The sequence below is a fragment of the Eublepharis macularius genome, chromosome 10 (assembly GCF_028583425.1).
Source record: "Eublepharis macularius isolate TG4126 chromosome 10, MPM_Emac_v1.0, whole genome shotgun sequence".
NCBI classification, from domain to species: Eukaryota; Metazoa; Chordata; class Lepidosauria; order Squamata; family Eublepharidae; genus Eublepharis; species Eublepharis macularius.
In genome coordinates, this window is record NC_072799.1 from 20,053,324 (window position 1) to 20,077,846 (window position 24,523).

Sequence of the window (24,523 nt, forward strand, 5' to 3'; positions counted from 1 at the left end):
GCTGCAACGGTATGAGCTGCGGTCGAGGTGAGAGGGGCCGCAGCGGCGCGGGTTGAACAGGTGGAAGGCCGCGCGGGCTTGCCCCTCCGGGTGTTGTTAATCTGGGAAGCAGCGGCTGGCCTCTTGGCGCTGTTTGACCGTCCCCCGTAGGTTGCCCGACGGGGACAATGTCTCGCGGTTGACGAGGGGCTCCCTCCTCGGATGGAGCCGCGTGTGCTCCCGCTTGGTCCGGCCGGACCGTTATAGGAGAAGTAAGAGGGGGTCTCACCGGTGTATCGCTTGGCTTTTCTTCCCCTTCCGTAGGCCTCTCAACGGGAGTCTCGTCTGGCGGCGCATCCCCTCCCTGGTTAGGAGGTTCGGTGGGGGTCTCTCCGGGTGGCTCAACCGGGTCATCCCTTCTCGGTGGAATTTCCTGCTGTGCGGGAAGTTCCTTGGGTTGCTCTCCCGATTCGCCAGGATAGGTGTCCCCTTCGTCGGTTGGTGACGGCCGCTGCTGGACATCCTCCACCGGATAGGAGATGACACTTTGAAGGGTAGCTATCTGTATCGCCATCTCTTCAGGGGACAGTCTTTCCCCTGCTCCCATTGCCGAAATTAAATGGATGGCATGAGCCAAACTTTCTTCCATATCCATCAGTTTAGCTTCTAACTGTTGCATTCGACTTGCCCCCGGTTGCTCGCTTATGGAAGCTTCATTCGTTGCACTCACCGGGGACAAGGGGCCCCAAGGAGGAGGGTCCCCTTGGACGACTCTCGATCTCGCGGCTAGAATTCCCTTGGCCATACCCGTCACGGCCGAGATGCTGGTATCCACCGCATAGGTGCGACCTTGTATCTGCTCCCAACTTTGTTCAGGGACCTCCGTTGGCTCTTTCCACGGAACAAGTTCGGAGTAATCCCAACTCAGGGCGCCGCGGCGAGACGTGTCCCCCTCCGTCTGCTCGGACGTCCTGTTCCAATATCGCCATGGTTGGCTGCTGTCTAGCTCCGGGACGGTTCCTAGGCTTCGGCGCCCTTCCATCGAAACTCGTGGATGGAGTCCACCTGCCCGACGCTCTCTGGTTTCTCGGGGTCTGGCTCCCCACTCCGACGGGGTGGGTACCGAAATCAAAGGGAGAGCGGTCGCTTTCGGCCTTGCCCCGAGGTCGGCTTCGGTCTCGTCCCGAGTACTGAGTTCGATGAGAGGCGGGGTGGAAGTGGAGGCTCCGGTTCCGTTCCCGGCTGCTCCCAGCTCCTGGGAGTCTTGGGCTTGCACGGGTTGCACAGGTTGATTGTCGGGAGACGCATACGGATCAAACAAAGGATCCCTGTCCGGGACAACCTTGGATTCCGCTGGGCCCGACTCAGACATGATTGGTAACAAAATGTCAGACTGTGGCTAAATAAGGCACTCACTACAGGGTTCCCTTTAGAAGCAAACACAAGTCCATTGTTTGGAAAAGGAAACTTTACTGCAGAAAAGGTCCATTATAGTCCACTGTCCTGAATAGGAGAATCAGGATGGTACATGATCATTGTTACCAATGAAGAGCCAGCATAAGATACAGAGTAACAATACCCATCTGGATCAGCCTCCCCCCACAGTTCTCAAAACAACATCTCTCAGTCCTGGGAAGCTGCTCTCCTTCAAGGCCAATGCTTGGTGGAACGATGTTAGACAAAACAGTCTCCTCCGGTGGGAATGCTGCCTGGGAACCGGTGCACCTGGGAAGAAAACACTCAAACACTAGAAGCATTAGAAAATGGAGTCAGTACAGTTTAGATATACACTGGACCTGACACTCTAACCAGTTCCCTATCCACCAAACTGTCCTATAGTCCACTCCACAGTCTTCCAGTTTGCCCATCAGAATGTCATGGGGGACCTTATCAAAAGCTTTACTGAAATCCAGGTAAATCACGTCAACAGAGTTCTCACGATCCAGTAAGCTTGTCACTCATCCAAAGAAGGAAACCAAGTTAGTCTGAAAAGATCTGTTAGGGACAAAACCATGTTGACATCCCCGGATCACTAAGCGGTCCTTCAGATGTTTACAGGTTGATCCCTTTAAAATCTGCTCTAATATCTTCCCACCAACAGAAGTCAGACTGACCAGCCTGTAGTTTCTGTGTCATTCTTCTTCCCTGTCTTAAAGATTGGGATAACTCTTCTCCAATCTTGTGGTACATCCCTAGTCCTCCAGGAGGCTTTGAAGAAAATGGACAGAGAGATATTTCACACTCACACTTAGCAGCGTATCTGTCCCTGGTTTGCATCCCATGTTTTCAGAGTTTTCACATTAGCAAGGCATCCATGGGACGCAGAGCCGCTGTCAGTCCGGGTTATCCCCGATTTTTCTCACTGCGGACATACCGCGAATTTTCCCATAATCCGCTGCCAACTCAATGCTGATCCGATAAATCCCAGTGTGAACACTTTTGTCCCTTTTTTGCTTCTCTCTCCCCCCGCTAAGTCTTGTCGTCGGAAGCTGATTGGTCTGCATCTCCAGCTCCCCAAATGCTTCGTCCGCCATTTTTTCCCCGCTACCTAAACATTTCAGCGGTACATCTCCATTGGTGCCATCTCTATTCTTCTCTCCCCGTCTTTTGCATCCTGATAAGTTCGTGTTACGCGCCTCACATTTCCAACCCCCCCCCTTAAAAAAATGTTTGCCTAGCGGTGAGCGATTGTGGTCATGATGAACCAAACGTTTCAGTGACAACCCCTCTCCACTCAAAACTCTCTGCATTTTGACAATTCAATCAGGAACCACCATCGACATTTTCCAGTAATGAAAAATAAAATTGGCCATAACGTTTCTGCGTTCTGTGGATGCAAAGGTGCATTGAGACATCTCCAATTGTGTGTTCTACATATTTTGACTCCTTTTTTCGGGATGGGAATGGGGTTGGGGCAGTGGGTGGTGCCCTCAAACGAGGTTCAAACTCACCCCTTCTGGGATCACGTGATTTTTGTGGACCAATGGGGTGCCATTATTTGCTGGGCGGGAAATTCAACTCCTGCGATCTGTGCCACCTCCGTGCACTGCTCAACGGTTGCTCAAGGAAATGGCTGCACTAAAACCAACCAGTGGGAGAGGGGTCTCCTGGAGGGAGAAGGAGACATTGGACCTCATTGAATTTTGGGGTGAGGAGAAGGTGCAAGAGGCACTATTGCTCTGTCACAGGAACATTGATGTTTTCGAGCGCATCTCAGAGCAGATGGTGGCGAGAGGCCATGCAAGAACCGCACTCGAATGCCGGACAAAAACAAAAGCTTTGAGACAGGAGTACAAGAGGGTCGCGGCACACAATGGAAGATCGGGAAATGCCCCTGCAACATGCCCTTTCTATGCACAGCTTGCAAGAATTTTCAGAGGGGATGCAAGCATACGGCCACAAAGGGTGGCAAGAAGTCTTAACCTGCAGTCGGTGAGCAATGCCGACCCCATGGGGGAAGATCGGTCGAACCATGGCGTTCCCGCTCCATGGGAGGGATCAGAGGAACTATTCACACATCCAATGGTCACTCTACATCTTCAGGCGGTCCCCGCTTCCACTCCCAATGATTCAGGTGAGCATGCAGTTTTGACCGACATGACTGGTCCTTGGTTGGGGTGGGTTCGCTGTGCCCTCCAGTGTGCCCCGCCTGGGCAGAACTTTCCCGGAGTCTCAGGGGCATTTTTTCCTTCTGCTTAGGATTTCGGGGATATGCTCAACGGATTGATTGTGTTTGGGTTATCACTGCAGGAGAGGGATGAGGCGCAAGTGGGGGGGCATTTCCCTGATTTAACTTTTGTGCGTGGAAGGATGTGTTGTTTATTCTGCCTATGGGGACGTATAACCAATATTGTGGAAATCCGCTTCTCAAGGCAAGCTAGCGGTGGGAAACGTTTTTTACTGGGGCTGGCGCAGGTTTCAGCAGAGAAGGGCTCTGTGAAAGGAGAGGGGGACTTCACCTTGATCAGCAATGTGCAAGGTATCCCAAAGGTGGTTGGGTTATCTTCCACCAAGCATTAATCCACACCTGACAATGGTCTGTAACGTCACCTCCCTTTCCCCCCCCCCTGGAGAACCATGGTACATTAACTGTTTACCAGCCTATCACTTGTTTTCAATTACTGCAGGTTCTTCCACAGAACAAGAAACATCAATCGGAGAAGCCCCCCCAATGGACATGACCGATCCAGAGGATGAAAATGCCGCAGACGGTAAGATGCAGATAGAGTGGGGTGCTTGTGGTCAACAATCAATGCTGCCCTCCCAATGAGCCCTGGTATGCTCCGCTCCATGAGAAACATGGCTATAGTCTCAAAATAATTATCTGTTTGTGGGGGTTGGGCTACCATGGAAAATATTGGTGTAAACATCGTTCTGCTGATGTCAAGAAGACTTCTGTGAGCATGAATGAAGAAGATCAACTCATTCATTTTACAACCAAATCTTTTATTTCCAAGATCCAGATTTAACTCAGATAGAGGAGTTCCCGGAGGTGACAGGACAGGGTGCAGAGGATCCGCAAGGTAGGAAAGAGCTGAAATTGTGACCTCCACAAACTCCTTTGTAACTACTACTTGCATAACCACTGTCCTTTCCAACAGGAGATCTGAACAATCCACCAGCAGTGGAACAACCGCAGGTCCCCACGGCACAACTGTCTCCTGCTACACGCTTAGAAAAGGCGCGCACCAGAACCAGGCGCGTCTCTGTCCTCACCAACGTTGCAGAGAGAATGCTATCTCAGGCACAGAGGGAGGAACAAAACAACAGAAAGGAACGTGGAGAAATTCTGGAGGCAACCAGCCATTGGCGTGCAGCCATGGAATCAGAGACAAGATGGCACGAGGACATTATCAGGGAGGCAAGAGAGGATCGTAGGGCTTTTATTGAGGCACAGTCACAAAATATGGAGGGGCTTAATAGGGCTGTCGGTGCCCTCAGCTCCTTGACTGAACTCTTTGTCAGGGAGCAAAGAGCAGGCCCGGTTGCAGAAACTTCCCAAAATGCCAACAGCAAAACACGCGATAACGATCATGAGAAGGCACCACTAAGAAAAAGGGCTCGGATCATTAAAAAGAGAGAAAGATATGATCCATCCCTCTGAGCCCCACATGTTTTTCCGGTGCAGCATTTGGGTTGGAATCTGCATATCACACGTATCATTGCTGTTGAAATTATGTTTGTCACAGCTGTAATTGTGTTTTTCGATGTTGGCGAGGGGTTGACAATGGCCATTGAAAAAAATTGGTTTTTGTTTCCCACCGCAATCCAGGTGCGGTTTGCCAGATCTATTTTTTGACCACGGTTGTTTGAAATGTTGACCCATGGGAGAAACTACACAGTTTTAAATTTGTTTTTTATTCTTTTCAAAACTTGAAAGATTACATGTGAGGCATCATATGGACACTTAACTAACATGCATGTTAAATAAATCTTTTCTACATCTCCTTAAACCTTGACAGCACATTATCAATGTCGGACCTCAATTTCTTGTTCTCCTCATTCAAATTCCTCACATTGTTTTCTAGCTTCTTCACCAAGGCCTGCAGGCTGTCCATCCTTCTGTTGGTTTTCTTTGCTGTGGAAACAAAAGGTGTAAGCGCAGAGTGGCCACTTCTGTGTTCACAAACGTTGTAAGTCATTGATGGTTACTTACCGCAGCTGAGGCATGTTCCCACTGCCTTGTGAACAGTCTCCAGTATCTCAAGGGGCTGTTCCCTTGCCAAAGATGAAGAAGGCACATTTACAGTGTGTAGTGGACACCGCGCTTGAATGCATTCCTCACAGGGGTCACCTGAAAAGGGGGTTTGGAGAACTTGATTTAATTTTGTTCATTGTCATTACAGAGCACGTGTTTAACATGTGGCAGAATGACGGTGTAGTTAGTTCCATTTGTGTACCTGAATGCTCAGTCAGCTGTTCTGGTGGAATCACTGCTTGCTGAGGTGTGACTTCTTCATTGAACTCGGAGCAGTTTCCCTCTTCTTGCTTCACTGCCTCAGAACTGGGTTGCAAAGCCATTTCATCCATTGGCACGGTCACCTCTGAGCCTGTTTCCTCCGTGGGCTCCTCCTCCCCCTCATGTCTGTATGATGTTGCTGGAGAAACACATGAAGAGAATTAAAACATCAGTAAGAGCAGTATTGATGAAATGTTATGAACAAGGAATTCTGACTAATTCAAAAAATGGGGCAAGGGAATGTTGAAATGCTGATCACCCTAGGCAACCGATGCTGTATCATGTGTAGGGATTTAGGGAATGCCGTTTAGATTAGAAGGCCGGTTTGGGATCTTGGGCAGGGAGGGGGGGGAATACCCATGGAGGAATGATAAGGGCTGAGGTGTGTGGAATGCTGTTTTTACTTACCGCACAGTAGCCGAGTCATCTTTAAGAGAACACATTAAAAATATGTGCCGACATAAACCATAAACCTTTCCCAAAGAACAGAAACAAAACAACTTTTAAACATGGTGGGATAGTCTTCAAGGACAGGGCACAGTCCCAGTGCCGTTCAGTGCCACGTGTTCCTGTGTTCCATGTGCTGATCCCAACACAGCATGCCTGTTCTGGGGTTTTTCCTTGAAAACTTCCATCCAACATTCCTCTCATTCAGGAAATTGGTGCCTTGTACCAACATACATTTCCATCTTAGTGAGGGGATTGGGATGGGTGAGGGGGGGGGGGAAGACACGGTGTTTGATGATGGTGCAAGGGGGGCCCATCTCACTTAAAGCATGGTGAAAACATTTTTAGAGGTGTGCCTTCACAAAATAAACATCCCACAGTACTTCATTTACCTTCATGGTGGACTCCAAAACAAGGTGCCCCATTCTTCAAACAATATCCATGTTTCTATATGGAGAAAAAGGAATTCATCTTCCCAGGTAGTTCAGGGTGGCCTTTTGTAATCAAAATGCTGCCAACTTTCATGGTGCCTGCTCCCACCTGTCCTAACTTCCTCTAACATGGTTCAGGCAGATGCCGGTTGGGTGGTCCTTTTAATGGACTGAAAAATATGTTGTTCTTGGCACCCTCTTTCTCCATCATCTCCCACGTTGAAAATAAGAGAGGCTGGTCGTTCTGGGGTTAGGAATATTGCATGAAAGATGCCCAGTGACATCAGGGGAACGTTTCCTACCTGTCCTCCAACCCCCCAAGCAAGCACCAAGGCAAACCAACCTGGAGGGGGGGGGCATTTGGTTCCACCTCGAAGGGCGGTTCTCGTGCCACACAACTTCGTGCCTTTAACTGTGCGGTAGACCAGACACCGTCTACATTGGTGGTGGGGGAGAACACCAAAGGGCATCTGGAGAGCTGGGTGTGATTCCCCACTCCTCCGCTTGAAGACAGCTGGGTCACCTTGGCCGAGACACAGTTCTTTGGAGCTCTCTCAGCAACACCCACCTCACAGGGTGACTTTTTTGGGGGAATAATAACAGTTAGTAAACCGCTCTGAGTGGGCATTAGGTTGTCCTGAAGGGCGGTATATAAATCGAATGCTATTATTATTATTATAGGGGAAAATAGGGCACAAGTCACCTCACCTTACAGAGCAACCCAAAACACAATTGCTATAAGAAAGGATTTTTTATGTCACTTGTTTGAATATAAAAACCGGTGGGTGCAGACCTAAGGCCGTGACAGCATTCCCTCAACCAGAGAGATAACACTACGTAATTCACACACAGTAATCCCCCGATCAAAATTGCTGGCAGAATTTGTGCATGCTATTTGTGTTATTTGGTGTTGTGGGCTGCTTTCGTGTCCTGTTGTGCCCACCAAATGGGAACCTGAAAGACCTTAAAGAAATAATTTTTTTTATTTCCCGTAATAGAGTTTGGTTTAATTCTGCACAGTATGGTTAGTTGTGTTATGTACTGCCTGTGTTATGTCTCACACTGTCCTTCTCAATTTTAGTTTGAAGGAGAGAATGGTTTTTTTATAATAGAGTACTTTGGTGTGTGGTTGTCATTTTTCCTTTGTTCTGTAGGTGGTTCCCATCGCAGGGAACACTGTGGAAGTGTGACGTTGGGGGAGGGTGTTTGTGGATCTGATGCTGTTTCACACGGATAAGCTAGCATTCAACAGTGTGCTGACCATCTTGGCACCCCTGGGCTGTGCAATGATGAACCCTTTTTTTCACTTTCTCTCTTTGTGGAAACCCCTCCTGCTCACTTGATGCCCACCAAACAGAACATTTCTTACCATGATGTTATAAAAATTTATTTCAAAACAGGAATGGAACAATGAGAATTCACTCATTAGATCATCATTGAATCTCTAAACAAAGCTTTCTAACAAACCATGTTTCATAGGAATCCAGCACTTGCAACTGAATGCATGACACATCCAATCAAGGCAAAACCAACAAGAAACATTTTTTGAAACCGTGAGTCCAACCTCTGAACATGCAACAAGTTCAACCACAGATTTTTTCACAATCAGACTGAAGAGTTTTTTATATTGTTAGATTTCTCTGTTTCGAAACATGTGGCGTGCAAGGGCATCGCGCACCAACTTCCCCTCCTCCCGGTGCCTTCTGTCTCCCACAGGGAGTTCAAGAGATTCCTCATCCACCTCCACAGGCCTCACGGGAGAATCATCCTCTGGAATGCCATGACCTTTCAATTCACAAATGTTATGTAGCACCACACACGCGGTAGCTATGCAGGTCACATTCTCCTCCGCAACCATAAGCTGTGACCTCAAACACCTCCAGCGCCCCTTCAAACGTCCGAAACATCTTTCCACTATGGTCCTAGCTCTGGTGAGGCAGCGGTCAAAGTATGCTTCTGCGGGAGTGTGGGGCCTATTGAAGGGCTTCATCAGCCACCTTCTCATGGGGTAGGCTGCATCAGATATGATGAGTGGTGGCACGGTTACACCCTCTATTGTAAGACTGGGGTTGCCTGGCACAAACACCCCCGCATCCATTGCCGTACAAATTGCAGAATTCACAAAAACAAAGGCGTCATGGTTCCGCCCACTCCAGCCAACCTCTGCATCAATGAATCTTCCAGTATGGTCCACCGTGCCCTGGATGAGAATGGAATTGAATTTCTTGCGGTTGATGTACTCCCGTCCACGGCCTTTAAATTTGCAAATGGCAACATGGGTGCCATCAACTGCACCAATGCAATGAGGAAAGCCAAGTTTCTGAAATCCAGACATAATCTGCAATGAAAGAGAAAAAAACAAGATTGCTGTTAGAGAGAATCCCCTCTTTCTCCCACCGCCTATATTCATAATCTCCTCACTACAGCGCTGAGGCAGTCTCACATCTCCAGAATCCAGAGGAGTTAGCCATAGTCTGTACTAGTGAAATAAAAAAGAGTACAGTAGAACCCTCAGCACTTGCAAATTTTACTGTAGCTCAAGCTTTTGAGAATCACAGTTCGCTTGTTCAAACGCACAAGAAAAAAGGGAACCGCGACTCTCGAAAGCTCATGGCACGATAAAATTGGTTTAAAGGTGCAGCTCATTGCCTACGTGTCAGCAACATAGTTTTTTGTGCTTCAAATTGTAATCTTTGACCAGTACAGTTTGAATGGAGACTGTTACTCTGGGAGATGAGTGCGTACTCACCCTCGCCACATCAGGTCCAAGGCACACGACTCTACTGAGTAGCTCCAATTCTATCGCCAAGCAGACCTCCAAGACGATTCCTGCCACTGTTGAAATACCCACTCCGAATTGGTTCATGCATTGACGGTAAGTCGAACAGTTGGCAAGATACCAAAGTGCTATGGCGACTCTCATCTCCACAGAGATTGGATTGCGAAGTCTGGTGCGCTGACGGGAAAGACGGTGCCCTATGGAATGAACCAATTCATTGAAAGTCTCCCTGGTCATACGAAAATTTTCAATCCACAGCTGGTCATCCCATATGGCAGTGACGAAATTGTCCCACCAGTCCCTGCTACGGGGATAAATCCAGTAGCGACGGGGGACTCTGATTCCGGCTACAGCGAGAAAACGTGCTCTGTTCATTGCTGTTCTCCTTGTTCTCCATAAAGGCGGAGGTATGCACCTCAGTGCAAGTGATTTCCTAAGCATTCTCCTTCTTCTAACCACTCGCATCCAGTAACTGTTGCAGGCATCGATCGATCGCTGAATATAGATAAAGATGATGTGAAGCAAGGCCAGTGCCAATGCTCGGACCGCAGACATAATTCAGCAGAATAAAATCGGGCTCAAAAAATCCTCCGCAATTCCAAAGTATGCCGTGAGACAAATGTGTTCACAAGAGTGGAGAACGCACAGTTCCAAGGAAAACTCCCGCCCAAGTTGGCCAGCCTATCATCGTGGCCACATTTTTGGCGGGAGAAAAATCATGACTTCCTAGAGGGGAGGAAGGACATTTGCTAGGGATAGTTGTGCTTGTGTCTTTTAGGGCAAAGAGCATAGAGTAGACTTGCAGGAGCAGATTGACCAGTTCTTCCACTCAAATGTCGCGATGACTACACATGTGATGGAGCAAAATTAAGAGGGGCGGATTACAGTGGATTGATGTGTTGACCCCCTCCCCAGTCCAGTTTTCCTGACTCTGAAACACCTAAAAAAAAAAAAAAAGCGGTATGTATGTTTTGTGAAGTAGCGCTTTGTTTTATTAAAAAAAAAGTACTCGGTCCCGTTTTTTTCAAGCACAAGGAATGCAGTCAGTCTAAAGCGTTGTGTGATTCTTTGCCCTGTCAATTCGCACACGCACCACTGTCTTGTTCGGTTCCCACAATTTCTTTCCCCTTTACTAGTCACGTGATGGAAAAGAAATCGAGTTTCACGTTCATCCATCCACGAAAGAGTAAAAAACGGTGCGGTAGGGTAGGAAATCTTGTCCTAGATTTTTTTTTAAAATGGTTTATCTGTGTTCACCACGAATTAAACAAAAATACACTTCAATGTCACAGTCACAAGTCCACACGCTTCTGAGAAATTATCATAAGCCTCCACTTGATCTGTCCACCAAAATAAATTTTTACTTGAGAACATTCCATGTTTTTGGCGGGCACTAAGACGATTGGCTAAAATCGTTGAGGGGGCGGGCGGATGAAATGGGAGACCAATCACTCTTGAGAGAACTTTTTGGAATTTGTGTGTGGCGCAGTTCACTTGGTGCAAAATGATTTCCCGGCGTCATGGAAATGTCTGGGAAGTGGAGGAGGTATCTCTTCTTCTGAGGGTTGTTCGGAGGAGTGGGCATGCATCTCGGTTAATGGCCAGCACGCAATCAAGCAACCGCGGCATCTATCGATTTCTTTCAAGAGTGCTACGCAGTCGCGGATTTCATCGAACGGCCAACCAGTGTCGAAGCAAATTCCAAAAACTGAAGTCCGATTTCATTTCATCAATGGAGGCACTGCAATGCATTCCTAGAAGCAGTCGTAGAATTAGGGTGCACAACGCGATGATGCTAATCTGGAAGGCGGCAGGGAGGCCTCGATGTCAAGAAAGACCTCATGATGGTGAGTTTTTTGAACCCCCCCCCCTTCCATGGCGGACCATGCAAGTCCCCCATGTTTAATGACACCTTTTTAGTGGCATGTTCTCAAAGAGACTTCATTCCTCATTAACAAATGGGTGGTTTTTGAAGTCAACCTTCTGTTTGTCACGCTCTAATTTTAATCTTCGAATTATTTGTCACGATTGGAAAGCCATAGAGTGTTCTTAGAGAAATACCATCTCCTCAAAAGCATCTTTCATGTTAATATGCAATTCCCCCGGTCACCACTTTTATGCTATGCATCCTGTTTGATCCCTTTAACTGAATGCCTGGATCATAAAAAGCAAAGTAAGTAAAGGGAAACATTATCAGGGCGATCATTCCGTTTTTTACCATTGTTCAAATGATTTTTCATTTCAGAGATTATCTGTGAAAGAGCAGTCAAGATTGAAGAAACTTCATCTGAGGATGATGAGAATTCAGAAACTGTTGCAGTGGAATCATCAAGTGCAGCAGAATCTGATGCGCAAGCCTATGCACCTCTTGGAGTGACAACTGAAGACCCAGCAAAGATCAATACAGCAGCAGTTCCTCAAGGTAAGTTTAACTTTTTATGTGATTGTCAGCTTACTAGAGTTTACCCATGGCAAACTAATTCAAAAACCATCGCCAGGATTCTTAGGAAGTCATGAACTCCAAACAAAGCCACCATTTTTAATTTGTTTTTTGATCCGTCATCAGATCAGAAAATGGTGCAATTTTAAAAATTTGCTTTCTTGTCCAAGTACTTTGAGAAGTGAGTGGTGTATTCCATGTACCAATAACAAGATCATTAATTGGAATTCTGCTGTATTAAATCACTAGCTTCAGAGAGAGAAAGAACAGATGACAGTGGATCTCATTGCCTAGAAACTGAAGAAACCGTAATCGTTATATCTTCCGGCAGTAGTCACGAAGAAGCAACTGATGACATGACTGCTCCTGAAACCATAATGCCCGGAGATGTATCTCCACAACCGAGTACCTCAGGTAATTTTTTGTGTGGTTCACACGTGCCATCAAGAGCTGCTCTGAAAATTGTGGGATTGCATGAGATTCTGCAGGAATGAATGGCCATTATTTTGCCAATCAAAGCACTATTGCCTGGGCAAAATACCATCAAGGTAACCAGATCCACTCTCAGCTAAAACAAAACATATTTGTTCTCCATGATGACTCCTTTGAAGGTGAGTAGAGTACAACTAACACCTTGTCAACGTTTCTTGAGTGGTACGTGAAGTGAACACGATCTCTTGATATAGCTCTCATCACTAGAAAACAATTTCAGCCTTTATTTTTCAAGGGTGTTTAGCAGTGTTCCCATTATCTTGTTTCCTTTGTTTTTTCCTGTGCCTAAGGCTGTTATCTTCTGCGCGGTTTCTCCGGCAGAAAAAATTGTCTCTGTATCAGCAGTCCAAAGTCTTCATAACCCAAAGTGGTGACTTATCTTCCATCCTTCATCATCGTGAATGTAAACAATGCCCAACATGTGGTGATGAGGAGATCAGTTCATTCCTTGAACAAAACACACTGCGGCTCTAAAGATGTCAAGCATAGGCTCAAACTACAGCCTTGCCAACACTTGCACAACCTTCAGATGTGGGATTCCTCTGGAAATTTCTAACAAAACCTTTTCTCTTTCTAGCTTCTTTAGCAACACACAGTGGTGCCGCAGTGAGAAAGTATGCCATGAGCGCTGAGCACAAACTTCACATAATTGAGGAAACAACTTCTTCTGATGCTGAGGATGAGGACAGAAACGCCGTTGAGGAAGGCAGAACCGAGGATGCAGAGGGAACTCCAGTTCTCTCATTTTCCACAGGCACGTTTTAGCTATGCCACATTTGAGTGGAGTTACATTTTTCGCTGATTTATTTTGCTGGGTGACACTTCAATATCTGCCTAAAATATTGACTGACTTTAATTTTGCAGGTGATACTTCAGCGGGAGGTTTGCGTGACATGATGCCAAATAAAGACCAATCCGCTGATATTGGCGAGATCTATCGTAGTATGGTGGGAATACAATCTCTATGTCTATCAAGAAGTAAGTATGACTATTCCAAGGAAAACTTGAGGCAGAGTTTGGTGTGGTGTTTCTGATCACGCGGCTCAGATCAGGCGCGACAGTACCAATCCCACATCACGTATGGAAGTCAGTAGGGAAACATTCACCGAGTCATTGATATGTGGATTCATAGATCCAGATAAGTCATCAGTTCTAGTCTGTGGTCACATAATCAAATAGTGTCCGTTCAAAACTATTGACATAACCGATGTAATTGAAGCACATTTCATGAATCACTAGACTATTTGGCAGATGCAAGTAGGCACAAAGGATACATTTTTCATAGGTTTTGAACGCGTGGTGGGTGCAGGGTGGATTCAAACAACTCCTTCCAATATGTGGATGCAAACATCTCCCCCTGGTATGCAGATCAGTCCATCCCTGTAATGGGTCATAGGAGTGGCCACGTTAGTCTGCGGTTGCAGAATAAAAGAGACTCCTCCGGCACCTCCGAGAACAACCACTTCCAATGTTGCGGATTCCTTTGATAACCAGGGCTCTCCCCACCAGATAAAGTTTGACAAAGAGAACTGTGAACACCAAAAGCCAAAATATCGGCTTTCGTGGAACACACATCTCTCCGTCAGATGCGTCCAGTGGTGAGAGCTATGTTTCTCCACAGATTTTGCTGCATTAGTTTCAGTTGGTCTGGGAGGTGAGGCCATACTCTTTTGCAATTTGCAAACATGTAGTTATAGCTTGGCTTCCATGTACCTTATCATGGGCAAAATGATCTCAATATCATAAGAATATGGTTGCATTGGCATATCAGATGGAAATGTAAGCATCTACCCCACAGTGTCCACTCCTTTTATGCACCTAACCATTATCTTTTGACCCACTATGCAACGTACAAAGAGCGCAACTCATAACGACAACTTACGCTTAAATTAAATGGGTCAGTATCAAGGGTACAACTGGACTCTGTTTGATTTTGTTTTCTGGAGCCATCTCAGCACCACCAACCGTACCTGGTGATTGTTTTGTGGATATTTTCAAACCTTGAAAAATGCCAGGAATGGCCTTCAAGTTTTCCACAAGGATTAAAAAAAATTGTTTGTCACTGGTGTGGTTTTGATAACCGCAAAGTTCTCGCAATGTCGAAACCCATCTCTTCATGAAGAAATAAATTTTTTTGCTGTTTCTCAACAGTGGGAAGATACCATGAAAGAATATGCCGATTGGAGAGAAACAATAGAAGCCTTCACAAAGAACTGAGTTCTCTAAAGAAAAAGGTTTCTGCACTTGAGCGAGGTCATCGTAGCTCAGGATCAGAGCTATCAGGAGATGACAAGAAGAATTAGCCAGTGTTATGTCAGCTTGAAGAATGTTTAAGCAATATTTTAGTTTGTTTCAGAAAGAAAAAAAATGTATGTTTAAAAATAACGTAATGGAAGGAAAGATTACAATTGACAACTCTCACATGTCAATTATTTCCAGTGCTTTATGAATCATGTTGAAGTTGTTTGCAATGTGGATAATAATTTCTCATGAACAGCAAAAGCAAGATCTTATTTTCATTTTTTTCTAATCACTGTGTGGTTCTAATGTCATGCAAAATTGGAATTTTGAATCAGTGACAAGATTTTTGTTCCTTGGTGTTGGGAAGTCTGTGTTATTTGTTTCTGATAAATAAATCTGTTTTCAATGTTAAAAAATAAGACATTGTGTGTGTTAAACGTTGTTATGGACTGAGAATTTTTCAGAGGTGTCCCCGCAGTTCACGAGCAATCTATTTATTATGCTTGACACTTAACATCTATCATGGCTCGGTTTCAATAGTTGACAAGGCCGTATGTGTCTGTGATGGGTAAACATGAGAACACCTCAAGATGTTAGTTAATTGCAGCAGTTAGGCAACCACCCCACCGGTCCCTATCTTGGGGAAAAATTGAAAAAGATGCCACACAGAGTCATTCATAACATAGGTTTATGTTGTTTCCTGAACTATCAGTCCAGTGGAGCAAGCAAACATGGAACAGTTGTAAAGGTGAAAATCTATTGACATACTGTTACTGCATGACAGAAATCCAGGGAGAAGCCGCAGCTTGCAGCAGACTCTAGAACCATAAGTTGACAGACCCACACGTCACCTCCCCTGGCATCCTCATCTTGAATTTATCCACACGGTCAAAAGAAGCCTGTTCCCCTGATCACACTAGATGCAATAGCATCTTTCATGTTGTGGATCAAGTCACATAGCAGAAACAAAAAGAGGACCCACAAGTGACAAAAGGCACAGATGGAACCAATGGTCATATGACATGCTGCTTCGATGCAGGAAGTGGGAAAGCAAGTCTTGAAGCATCTCTGCCTCAATGCTGTCAAGTGGACTTTTAAGCTGTCTGTCGTGTGGCAGAACGCACAGTCTGCTGCATTTCACATTGTAACATGAGGATCAACAACCTTGGTCCCATCTGTGCCGTTTGTCAGCTGACGTTCCATGTCCACTGGTAGTAAGAACTGACAGATGACTTGGTCATTAGCCACCCCCCCTCCCCCTTTCTGGGCAGAGTGGGCAGGAGAAGGTGGTTGAAAGTATAACTTCTAGGTGGGAGGGAACAAATATGAGACGTTCCACCACACGCGGTATAAATGCGTTATTGCTGGGACATTCTCCCCAAAAGCATCCAACAGGAGTTGAATGAATGGCCTGTTTGATGAACCCAGCTCACCAGGAGCATTACGGGGATGATCCGCAGACACACTTTTCAAGGTCCTCTGAATAAGTAACCAGGATCATATTTAAACCTTGGTCGCTGTACTGTGATGTCTGTGTTCAGCATGCACTCACACACTTTTATTGGGCGCCTGCAACTCACGTATGAATCCCACCCGTGACCCAAATTAAACGAGCAACCATGCACGGGGGACTCCTCTCAGCTAGATTCCACCTCTGTATTAAAGGTGGGGTTAATGAGCTCTCTTTGGCAAGAGGGGCACTAAGCTAAAGAACGGCGCGCCTAAGAAGACAGCGGCTATGGCTGGGAAAACAGAATAAAGCGTAGGAAGAGAAAACTCAAACCCTTCTCTCTAGCTTGCCTGCTGACGCCGCAGGCGCGGTATTTAAAAAAACAAAACAAAAAAAAACCCCGGCGAAACGTTTCCACGCATGCGTGCTTTTTTGGATAGTTTTGTTTTAATTGAGAGCCCGGAAATTCCGCGGCTAAGACGGGGTATCTCTGGTAATGTGAAAAAAATCTCGGGAGGCTGATTCGGGGATTAGTACAAGTGTGAAAGGACAGGGGGGAAATCCGCAGCCGCCTCCATCGGCGTGACTTCTACTTGACAGCGCGGTAAACACCGAGTGTGAAATATCTCAGAGACTCTGCAAGTTCTCTAGAAAGTTCTTTGAGCACTCTTGGGTGCACACCATCTGGCCCAGGGGATTTGTATTCATCCAGTGCAGCCAGGTGCCTCTCCCCAAACTCTCTGTCAATGTCAACTAGCCACCCAGGTGTCCTGTCATGTTTACTACCATCTCAGATGGGCTCGAGTTCTTCAGGGAGAAAACAGAGGTAAAAAAGTCATTAAGCCTGTCTGCTTTTTCTCTGTCCTCCTTCAGAGTTTCTCCTTCCAACAGCGGTCCAATTACGTCTTTTACCTTGCGTTTTCTTCTCCCATATCCGTAGAAGTTTTTCTTATTGTAGCATGCCCCCCTGGCCAGACCCAGGTCATACTGAGCTTTGGCTTCTCTGATGGCTGATCTACAGTACCTAGTAACCCTCATATATTCCTCTTTAGAGGTCTATCCTTCTCTCCATTTCTTGAACATTTTTCTCCCTTAGCTTATTCTGGAGCTCTCTATTCATCCGCATCGGTTTCTTGGAGCCCTTACCATGTTTCGTTTTGCTGGAATAGTGAGGGCTTGAGCTTGCAAAAGTTCATGTTTGAGAAGAGCCCACCCTTCACTCACTCCTTTCCCTTCCAGCACGCCCCCCCCCCCATGGACTGACTCTCACCAAGCCTCTGAGTTCAATGAAGTTGGCCCTACAAAAATCTATCCTACGAGATTGGCTACGAACTTCCTTGGCCCCCCACAGCAACTAGAATTCAAGGAGGACATGGTCACTTCCCCCTAAGGTCCCCACCACCTTCACCCCATCTACCAATTCTTCCCTGTTGGTTAATATTAAGTCTAGTATGGCTGAGCCCCTTGTAGCTTCCTCCACCATTTGAAAAAGGAAGTTATTGGCCAGGCAGGTCAGGAAGTTGCCTGATTCTTGTCGCTTTGCTGAGCTTGTCTCCCAGAACACATTGGGGAAGTTGGAGTCACCTATAATTATCTGGTTCTGATTAGACATGGGCACGAACAGAAAAAAAATCCCGAACAAGCCGTTCATTATTCGTTGCCATCCATGAACAATGAACAGTAATGAACATGATCCTGTTGACAAACATGTTCATTGTTCGTGGCCCTTTAAAGATCCCTTTAAACTATCCGCTGGATATCTCCTGCCAGCAGATAGTTTAAAGGGCCTTTTCCTGCTACGGGCAGGGCCCTTTAAACACCCAACAAACTGACCTTCCCAATGTCCAATACCCACCAAATTTGGAGGGGACATAATCCTCACCGTCCTCCAAAGACCCCCCAAGTTTCAGAGAGATTGCACCCCAGGAAAGGCATGATCCATGGGTCTCCCCCTTTGCTGTCATTTTCTCTTCACAGTGGCAAAAACAGGACTCTCTGCTGGAAGCTACTTTGAGGGGTTACAAACTGACCTTCCCAATGTCCAACACCCACCAAATTTGGAGGGGACATAGTGCTCACTGTCCTCCGAAGACCCCCCACGCTTCAGAGAGATTGCACCCCGGGAAAGGCCTGATCTATGGGTCCCCCTTTTTGTTGTCATTTTCTCTTCACAGTGGCAAAAACGGGACTCTCTGCTGGAAGTACTTTGAAGGGTTAAAGCCAGAAGGAAAGCCAGTTCAGACAGACTTCCGTCCCTGTCTTCATAGCCTGGGGAATTGATTGAAAGGTGCCAGACTGTCTGGCTTGACGAACGGCTGATGAAGGCAATGAACTAGGCTTGCAACGACCACTTGTTCATTTAGAATGGGGCCTCACACGAACGGCTTGTTCTCGAACAGATGAATGGGCTGTTTGTGGGTTTTTTCTCTTTGTAATGCTGTTTGTGCCCATGTCTAGTTCTGATGTTTGGATACTCTACCAATCTGTTCAAGGAGGGCAGCATCCATTTCCTCTCCCTGGTCAGGCGGTCTGTAGCAGACTCCAACAACAATACCCTTTGTCCTCCCTCCCCTTATTTCCATCCATATACTATACTTTCCACTGGGCTGTGTCAATCACATTCTCCAGAACTTGCTGACAATCGAGCCCTCTCCTCACATACAATGCCACTCCGCCTCCTCTTCTACCCTTCCGGTTTTTCTTGAACAACTCGTACCTATCCACTACCACATTCCAGTCATGGGAATCATGCCACCAAGTCTCAGTAATTCCTACTATATTGTAGCCCTCTGTTTGCAAGAGAAGCTCAAGCTCGTCCTTCTTATTACCCATACTTCAGGCATTGGTATATAGGCACTTGTAGCCTGGTATCTTTGTTTGATCTGTCCTACCCAGGTGGGCCCCCGCTGTTATCACTTCTTTATTGAAATCCCCATGTTGATCATCCCCTTCCCCTTGCGGCATCAGTTTAAAGCTCTCCTGATGAAGCTCTCCAGGTTCTTTCCAAACATTTTCTTCTCTCACCTTGAGAGGAGAAGCCCATCATGTGCTAGAAGGCCTTCTCTAAGAAAACTTATCCCATGGTCCCAGAACCCAAAGTGCTCTTGCCGGCACCACCACCTCAGCCAACGATTCATCTCAAGTATGGTCTGCTCCCTTTGCATTCCTCTTCCTTTGACAGAAAGGATAGAAGAGAATACCACCTGTGCCCCCACTGTCTTCAACTGACTTCCAACAGCTTCATAGTCCTCTTTAATTCTTGTGATGGTATTTGCGGCCATGTCATTCATCTCCACGTGCACCAGCAGAAACATGAATTGATCAGTCAGTCTGATCAGTTTCGGCAGTCAGTCTGTAATATCCTGAATTCTGGCTCCCGGCAAACATCTCTCAGAGTAGGGGATCTGGCCTAGACACATGATGTTCCGTACCCCTGAGCAGAGAGTCCCCGATGACCACCACCTTCTGTTTTCTTCCACTTCTGTGTGGCCTCATGCCCTCTTCACTCTCTCCTCCAGGTTTTTATGGTTCTTCTTCCACTCTCATCTCCATCACCATCTCAAGCACCTCAAAACGATTCTTGAGCTCCAGTGGACCAGAACATCACCTTAGTCCACGTCTTCTGGTTTGTACTGCAGAACTGAGAGGAGGCTTAGAAGGGAGATCGACTCTTCCTTCTTCTCTTGGACTTATTTCTTCATGCTTGTGCAGTGCCCCCAGGCTCTTCTCAATAAAATCTTCGCCTTCCTTGATTTCCTGAAGGTTGGTGATCCTTTCCTCCAGGCTCTGAATCTTCTCCTCTAAAAGCCTGACTAGCTTACACTTCTGACAAGTGAAGTCCATCTTCTCCTCCGGGAGGAAAACAAACATGGCACACTCCACGCAGGTGACTGGAAAGGGGTCTTCTGTTGACATAATCACCTTCCAAGTATATTCCAAGAGTTCTCTTCTAGCTGCAGGTTCCTTCCCTTCTCCTTCTCAGAGCCCAGATGGCTGTGATGTGCCTCTGGTGAGGAAGAGCCTAAATCAATTCAAGGCTCAGTCAATAGAGGGTGGGGCAAGCAGTTAGCTCCAGGCAAAACAGACACTCTCCAATGAGTAACAATCCGCTCTGCAATCAGCTCCAACTCAGGCAAAAAAGACAAACAGAAACACTCCAACTGGCACCACTTTACAGCAGGCTCTACACACTCACACAGCCCCAAACACTGTCCTCCCACACAGCAAATTCCCCCAGCAGTTAAGGAAGGCAACAGAAAAAGACTCACCACTCTAGCAGCTCCTTTTCCTGCTCCTTCTCAGAGCCCAGCTCGACAGCTCAACGTCACTTCCTGGGAATGATATAATTGCGCTGCCTCAAGAGTGCTTCTGTGCTTCACAGCAGGCTGATTTGGGCCCCAAAAGGACCAAAATGGGCCTGTTTGGGGCCCAAATTGGCCTGCTGCAAAGTGCACATGCACTCCCCAGCCTGCATGTTTTCATCACTTCCCGGAAATGACATCGTTTTTCAAGAATTCTTTTGTTTACTTTTAATTGACGTAGCAATATACCTTTATATCAATATATTGCTATATAAATTGCTAAAAAACTTTAAAAAATCAGGGTGTGTGTGGGGTGAGTGGGTGGGTGGGTGGTAGTGGGCAAGGGGGGGCTGCCATAGGAATTGGAGCTATCTGGCTTGAGTCAGCCAGCTGGTTGAATGTAATTAACATAGGAAATACACGGCAAGAATTACTGATGGCTTGGCAAATTCCTTGAAAAAAGTATCAACTGAAATAGGTTCATAAGCCAGCTACCTGTTGGACTATGGAGCTGCCCTGCATTCCAGCTACAGCTTTTCTCCAGAGCTACATTGTCTCCCATTCTTAATTTTGGTGGACTTTAATTTTGGTGGACTTTATATCCAAGTATTTACTGATTGGGGATGGGCGGTATATAAATTGAATAAATAATAAATAAAAATAATTTTGGTTACATTGTTATCAACTGTGAATTTACAACTGTGGATAACAACTTGTTATGAGATTGGGAGCCTCTGTAACTGTTTGAGCTGGAAATGTACTTTACACTATTGCACTTTATGAATTCCTTATTTTGCACTGAAAAATACTTTAAAAATCTATTTTGATATATCATTGTTAATTATTTGTTGTATAATACAGGTTAGGAAATGCTTGTATAGTTATTCACGGTACATGTTTTTGTTTCATAGGAACTGGAGCAGCAAAAGTGGCTGCCATGTGGGTGGCAGGGCTGGGTAAACCTGGACTTTTGCACCCCCATGGCAGCCTTGCATGCTTTGCTGTGATCTTTTCCTAAACTTTGCAGCAAGCTGGTTTAGGAATAACTGGATCAAAGCTGAGGAAAACACTGGGAGGTGGAAAAAATGCATCATGATGTTGTGGGAAAGCAAGGGGGAAAATTCCCAACCGGGGACAAATCCTAACCAAAATTACTAATCCACAGCAAAAGCTGAATGGAAAGAGATAGGACCGGAGAAGCCGATCAAACACACAGCAGGCAATTTCTCTGTGAGCTGGTACTCTGGGCTCAGCTTTAATTATTATTTCTCATGACATACCATTCAGGAATTACTGCACTGCAGATATATACTAAAGGCAACAATAAATCCTTATTGCAACTTCCTTTATTATTTTTAAAAAAGAGGAAGTCCTTTATGATGCATATTTTCGTCACTTCTTTTTTCAGCAGTGTTTCCCACTGTAAGCTTTTCTGAACCCCTCCCCGAGATGATCGTCACTGTTTCAAAAGGCAAACGCAGCCTGGATGTTTTTTTAAAAAATGAGAGTGAGAATTTAAAGGATACTATCATATTGGAGCGCTAATTAGGTTGGACATGGTTGCTGAAGGCCATGAAAACAATGTCAACTGCAGTTCACGAGGGTCAGACTATGAAAACCATATGAAAGCAACCTGAGGGCAAAGAGCCACACTTTCCAAGTCCAGCCTCTTCTGTAATGCCTCTGGTTTGACATATACGTGGTCTTGTCATTAGATCCATTGCCAGGAGATGGACAGGCAGACTGCTGACGGGCAGACAGAGAAGTGTCCCAGCTGTTTTTTTAGTGGTGCACACAAACTATTGGTTTTTGCATAACCCTAGATACTCTCGGTGCCCTCTTAACAGAGTTCTGAACCCATTGAAGACAAGGGTCAAACTGTTTAGGATGGCTCTGAAAACTCAGAAGACTTAGGCCCATTCTGCACTGCACACTTTAAGTCAGTGGGTGCCGAAACAGCTTGGGGTCCCATCATTCTGCACTGCACAACCTTGAGGCAATTTGGGGTCTGCTGACCAGACGTGTCTGTTTGGAGCTGCATTGTGTGGGGGCTGGAGTTGACATCATTTTTTTTAAAAAAAATCACTTGTGGTAAAGTTGCAATGTTAGAACCCATCCCTCCCTATATTTGCTGATTGAACTGGCCCATGCCCACTGGAGAGGCAATTGGTGGTGGAGTTCTGGGGGGAAACATGTACTTTTCCGGCTTGTTCTACTCCCATTTATTTTTTTTTAAAGCCAAGCTAGGAAAGGGTTAAAATGCTGCTGTTTCATTCCCTCTCGGTAGCTTCCCTGCTGCTTTGTTTCCAAATGGCTGTGCAAAAGACTTGTTTTTTTCTCTTTGGCTTTAGCAGAAGTTTGAAACATGCCTGGGAGGGAGGGAGGGAAAAGCAGCCATTTAACCCTTTCCTGGCTTTTAAAGCCAGCTGGGAATAAGAAGCAACATTAGGACTTGTTCCTGGCTTTGAAGAAAAAAAAATAAGAGCTTGTGCGTACCTGGGAGGAAGGAAGCGAACAGAGAAGCAGCCTTATGACCTTTATCTTGCTTTACTAATAAACGGCTCATTTTGAGGGGGAACGTGCAGGAACGCAGTTCTGGCAGTTCCCCAAAGAGGTCACATGTCAGGTGGCCCTGCCCACCTGACTCTTGGCCATTTTTGGCCTATTTCAGCCTGGATCAGGCCTCTGAGAGGTGGTGGATCATTCTCCCGCTCATCAGCAGCCCGATCCTGACCATTTTGGGCCCCTTTTCAGCCATTTTCAGCCCCTTTTTGCCATTTTGGGCCCAATTTCGGCCCTGAATGGCCAGGATTAGGTCCAAAACCGCCAGAATAGGTGATGTCAGGGGGTGTGGCATATGCAAACCAGTTATACTAATGACACACTTCTGGTGATGGCAAGAGGCGTGGCATATGCGAATGAGTTATGCTAATGAGTTATGCTAATGAGTTCCTCCAGCTCTTTTTCTACGAAATGACCCCTACTAATAAACATGGTGGAAAAGGAGTTCAGAGAGCTGAGGAGGGTGGGAGTGGTTACCGGTGGACAGACAAATCAGCTCCTGGTAAAAGGAAGGGAGGGAGGAAGAGAAGCAGAATGGGAGTGATGTGTCCATAGTCCATACTGTTTTTATCAGTGTAACAACAGAGGCTTACACATGTGATTGTCACAAAACGGTGTGTGGTGATCCATCTTCCACAAATCTCCTTTCTGCAAGGAGAACTGGAAGAGTAGCTCACAGGCAGAGCTATCAATCAGAACTCACCCATATTATGAACTCACAAGACTGCCTTAGGCAAGTCACTTCTTCCCAGTCTTCCCTCTGCAATGTGAGGATAATATTGACCTAATTACAGGATTGCTGGAGGCTTGATTAATAAAAGATTTCTAGAGTGTGTTTTCACATTAAAAGTGCTATATAAATGCTAGGGGTTGTTATTATTATTACTGTAGAAAGTCTGGAGTCAGTGAAGGGCTATGGATGGATGTTGCACAGCGTATTCTGGGTCTCTGGAAAGGTCTTTCTTAAAGGGCCAGTTCACACAATGCAACGTCCTCGTGGCCATCAGAAGAACTTTGCATCAGATGTTCCTGTGCCTACCGACGCATGCAAGCCCAGTTCTGAATTCTGGTTGTGACCACAGCGTGCAAAAAGAAGCAGCTTCCGCCTTCTCCTCATATCATTTCTATGTCATTAGCCATCACTGCACATAGGTTTCCTACCTGAGCAAATAGTAGCTCCCTGGGGCCATTTCAGGTTATGAAAATATAGCAAGGGGGAAAGCTGAAGGTGTTTCTACCCATGCATCACATTCACAACCTTAACTGAGTTGGAATAGAAGTGACTCAGCATGCCCGAACACTGGGGCACTATGTTTTCCCTTTGCATTAGAAGCAGGCTTTACATTTGTGTGATGACTCTTTTTGAGTCTCTCTTCACAAGACGCTTCAGTGCATGTTCATCAAGTGTGGGGAGACGCAATGTTAGCCGGGAAGCGTAGTTT

At 46.1% G+C, this 24,523-nt stretch overlaps 2 protein-coding genes across 2 annotated transcripts; both read left to right on the forward strand.

Moving 5' to 3' along the window:
* The first annotated feature begins 2,228 nt into the window (after positions 1-2,228).
* LOC129336453 (uncharacterized) lies at positions 2,229-6,012 on the forward strand. The gene is made up of 4 exons (XM_054989544.1): positions 2,229-3,553; positions 4,107-4,190; positions 4,437-4,502; positions 4,581-6,012. Exons 1-4 carry the CDS (start codon positions 3,049-3,051, stop codon positions 5,081-5,083), a joined length of 1,158 nt encoding a protein of 385 aa, XP_054845519.1. The 5' UTR covers positions 2,229-3,048; the 3' UTR covers positions 5,084-6,012.
* A 662-nt stretch (positions 6,013-6,674) lies between these two features.
* LOC129336993 (uncharacterized) lies at positions 6,675-15,187 on the forward strand. The gene is made up of 6 exons (XM_054990430.1): positions 6,675-11,442; positions 11,841-12,017; positions 12,285-12,449; positions 13,105-13,281; positions 13,392-13,505; positions 14,679-15,187. Exons 1-6 carry the CDS (start codon positions 11,100-11,102, stop codon positions 14,828-14,830), a joined length of 1,128 nt encoding a protein of 375 aa, XP_054846405.1. The 5' UTR covers positions 6,675-11,099; the 3' UTR covers positions 14,831-15,187.
* Positions 15,188-24,523: the final 9,336 nt, after the last annotated feature.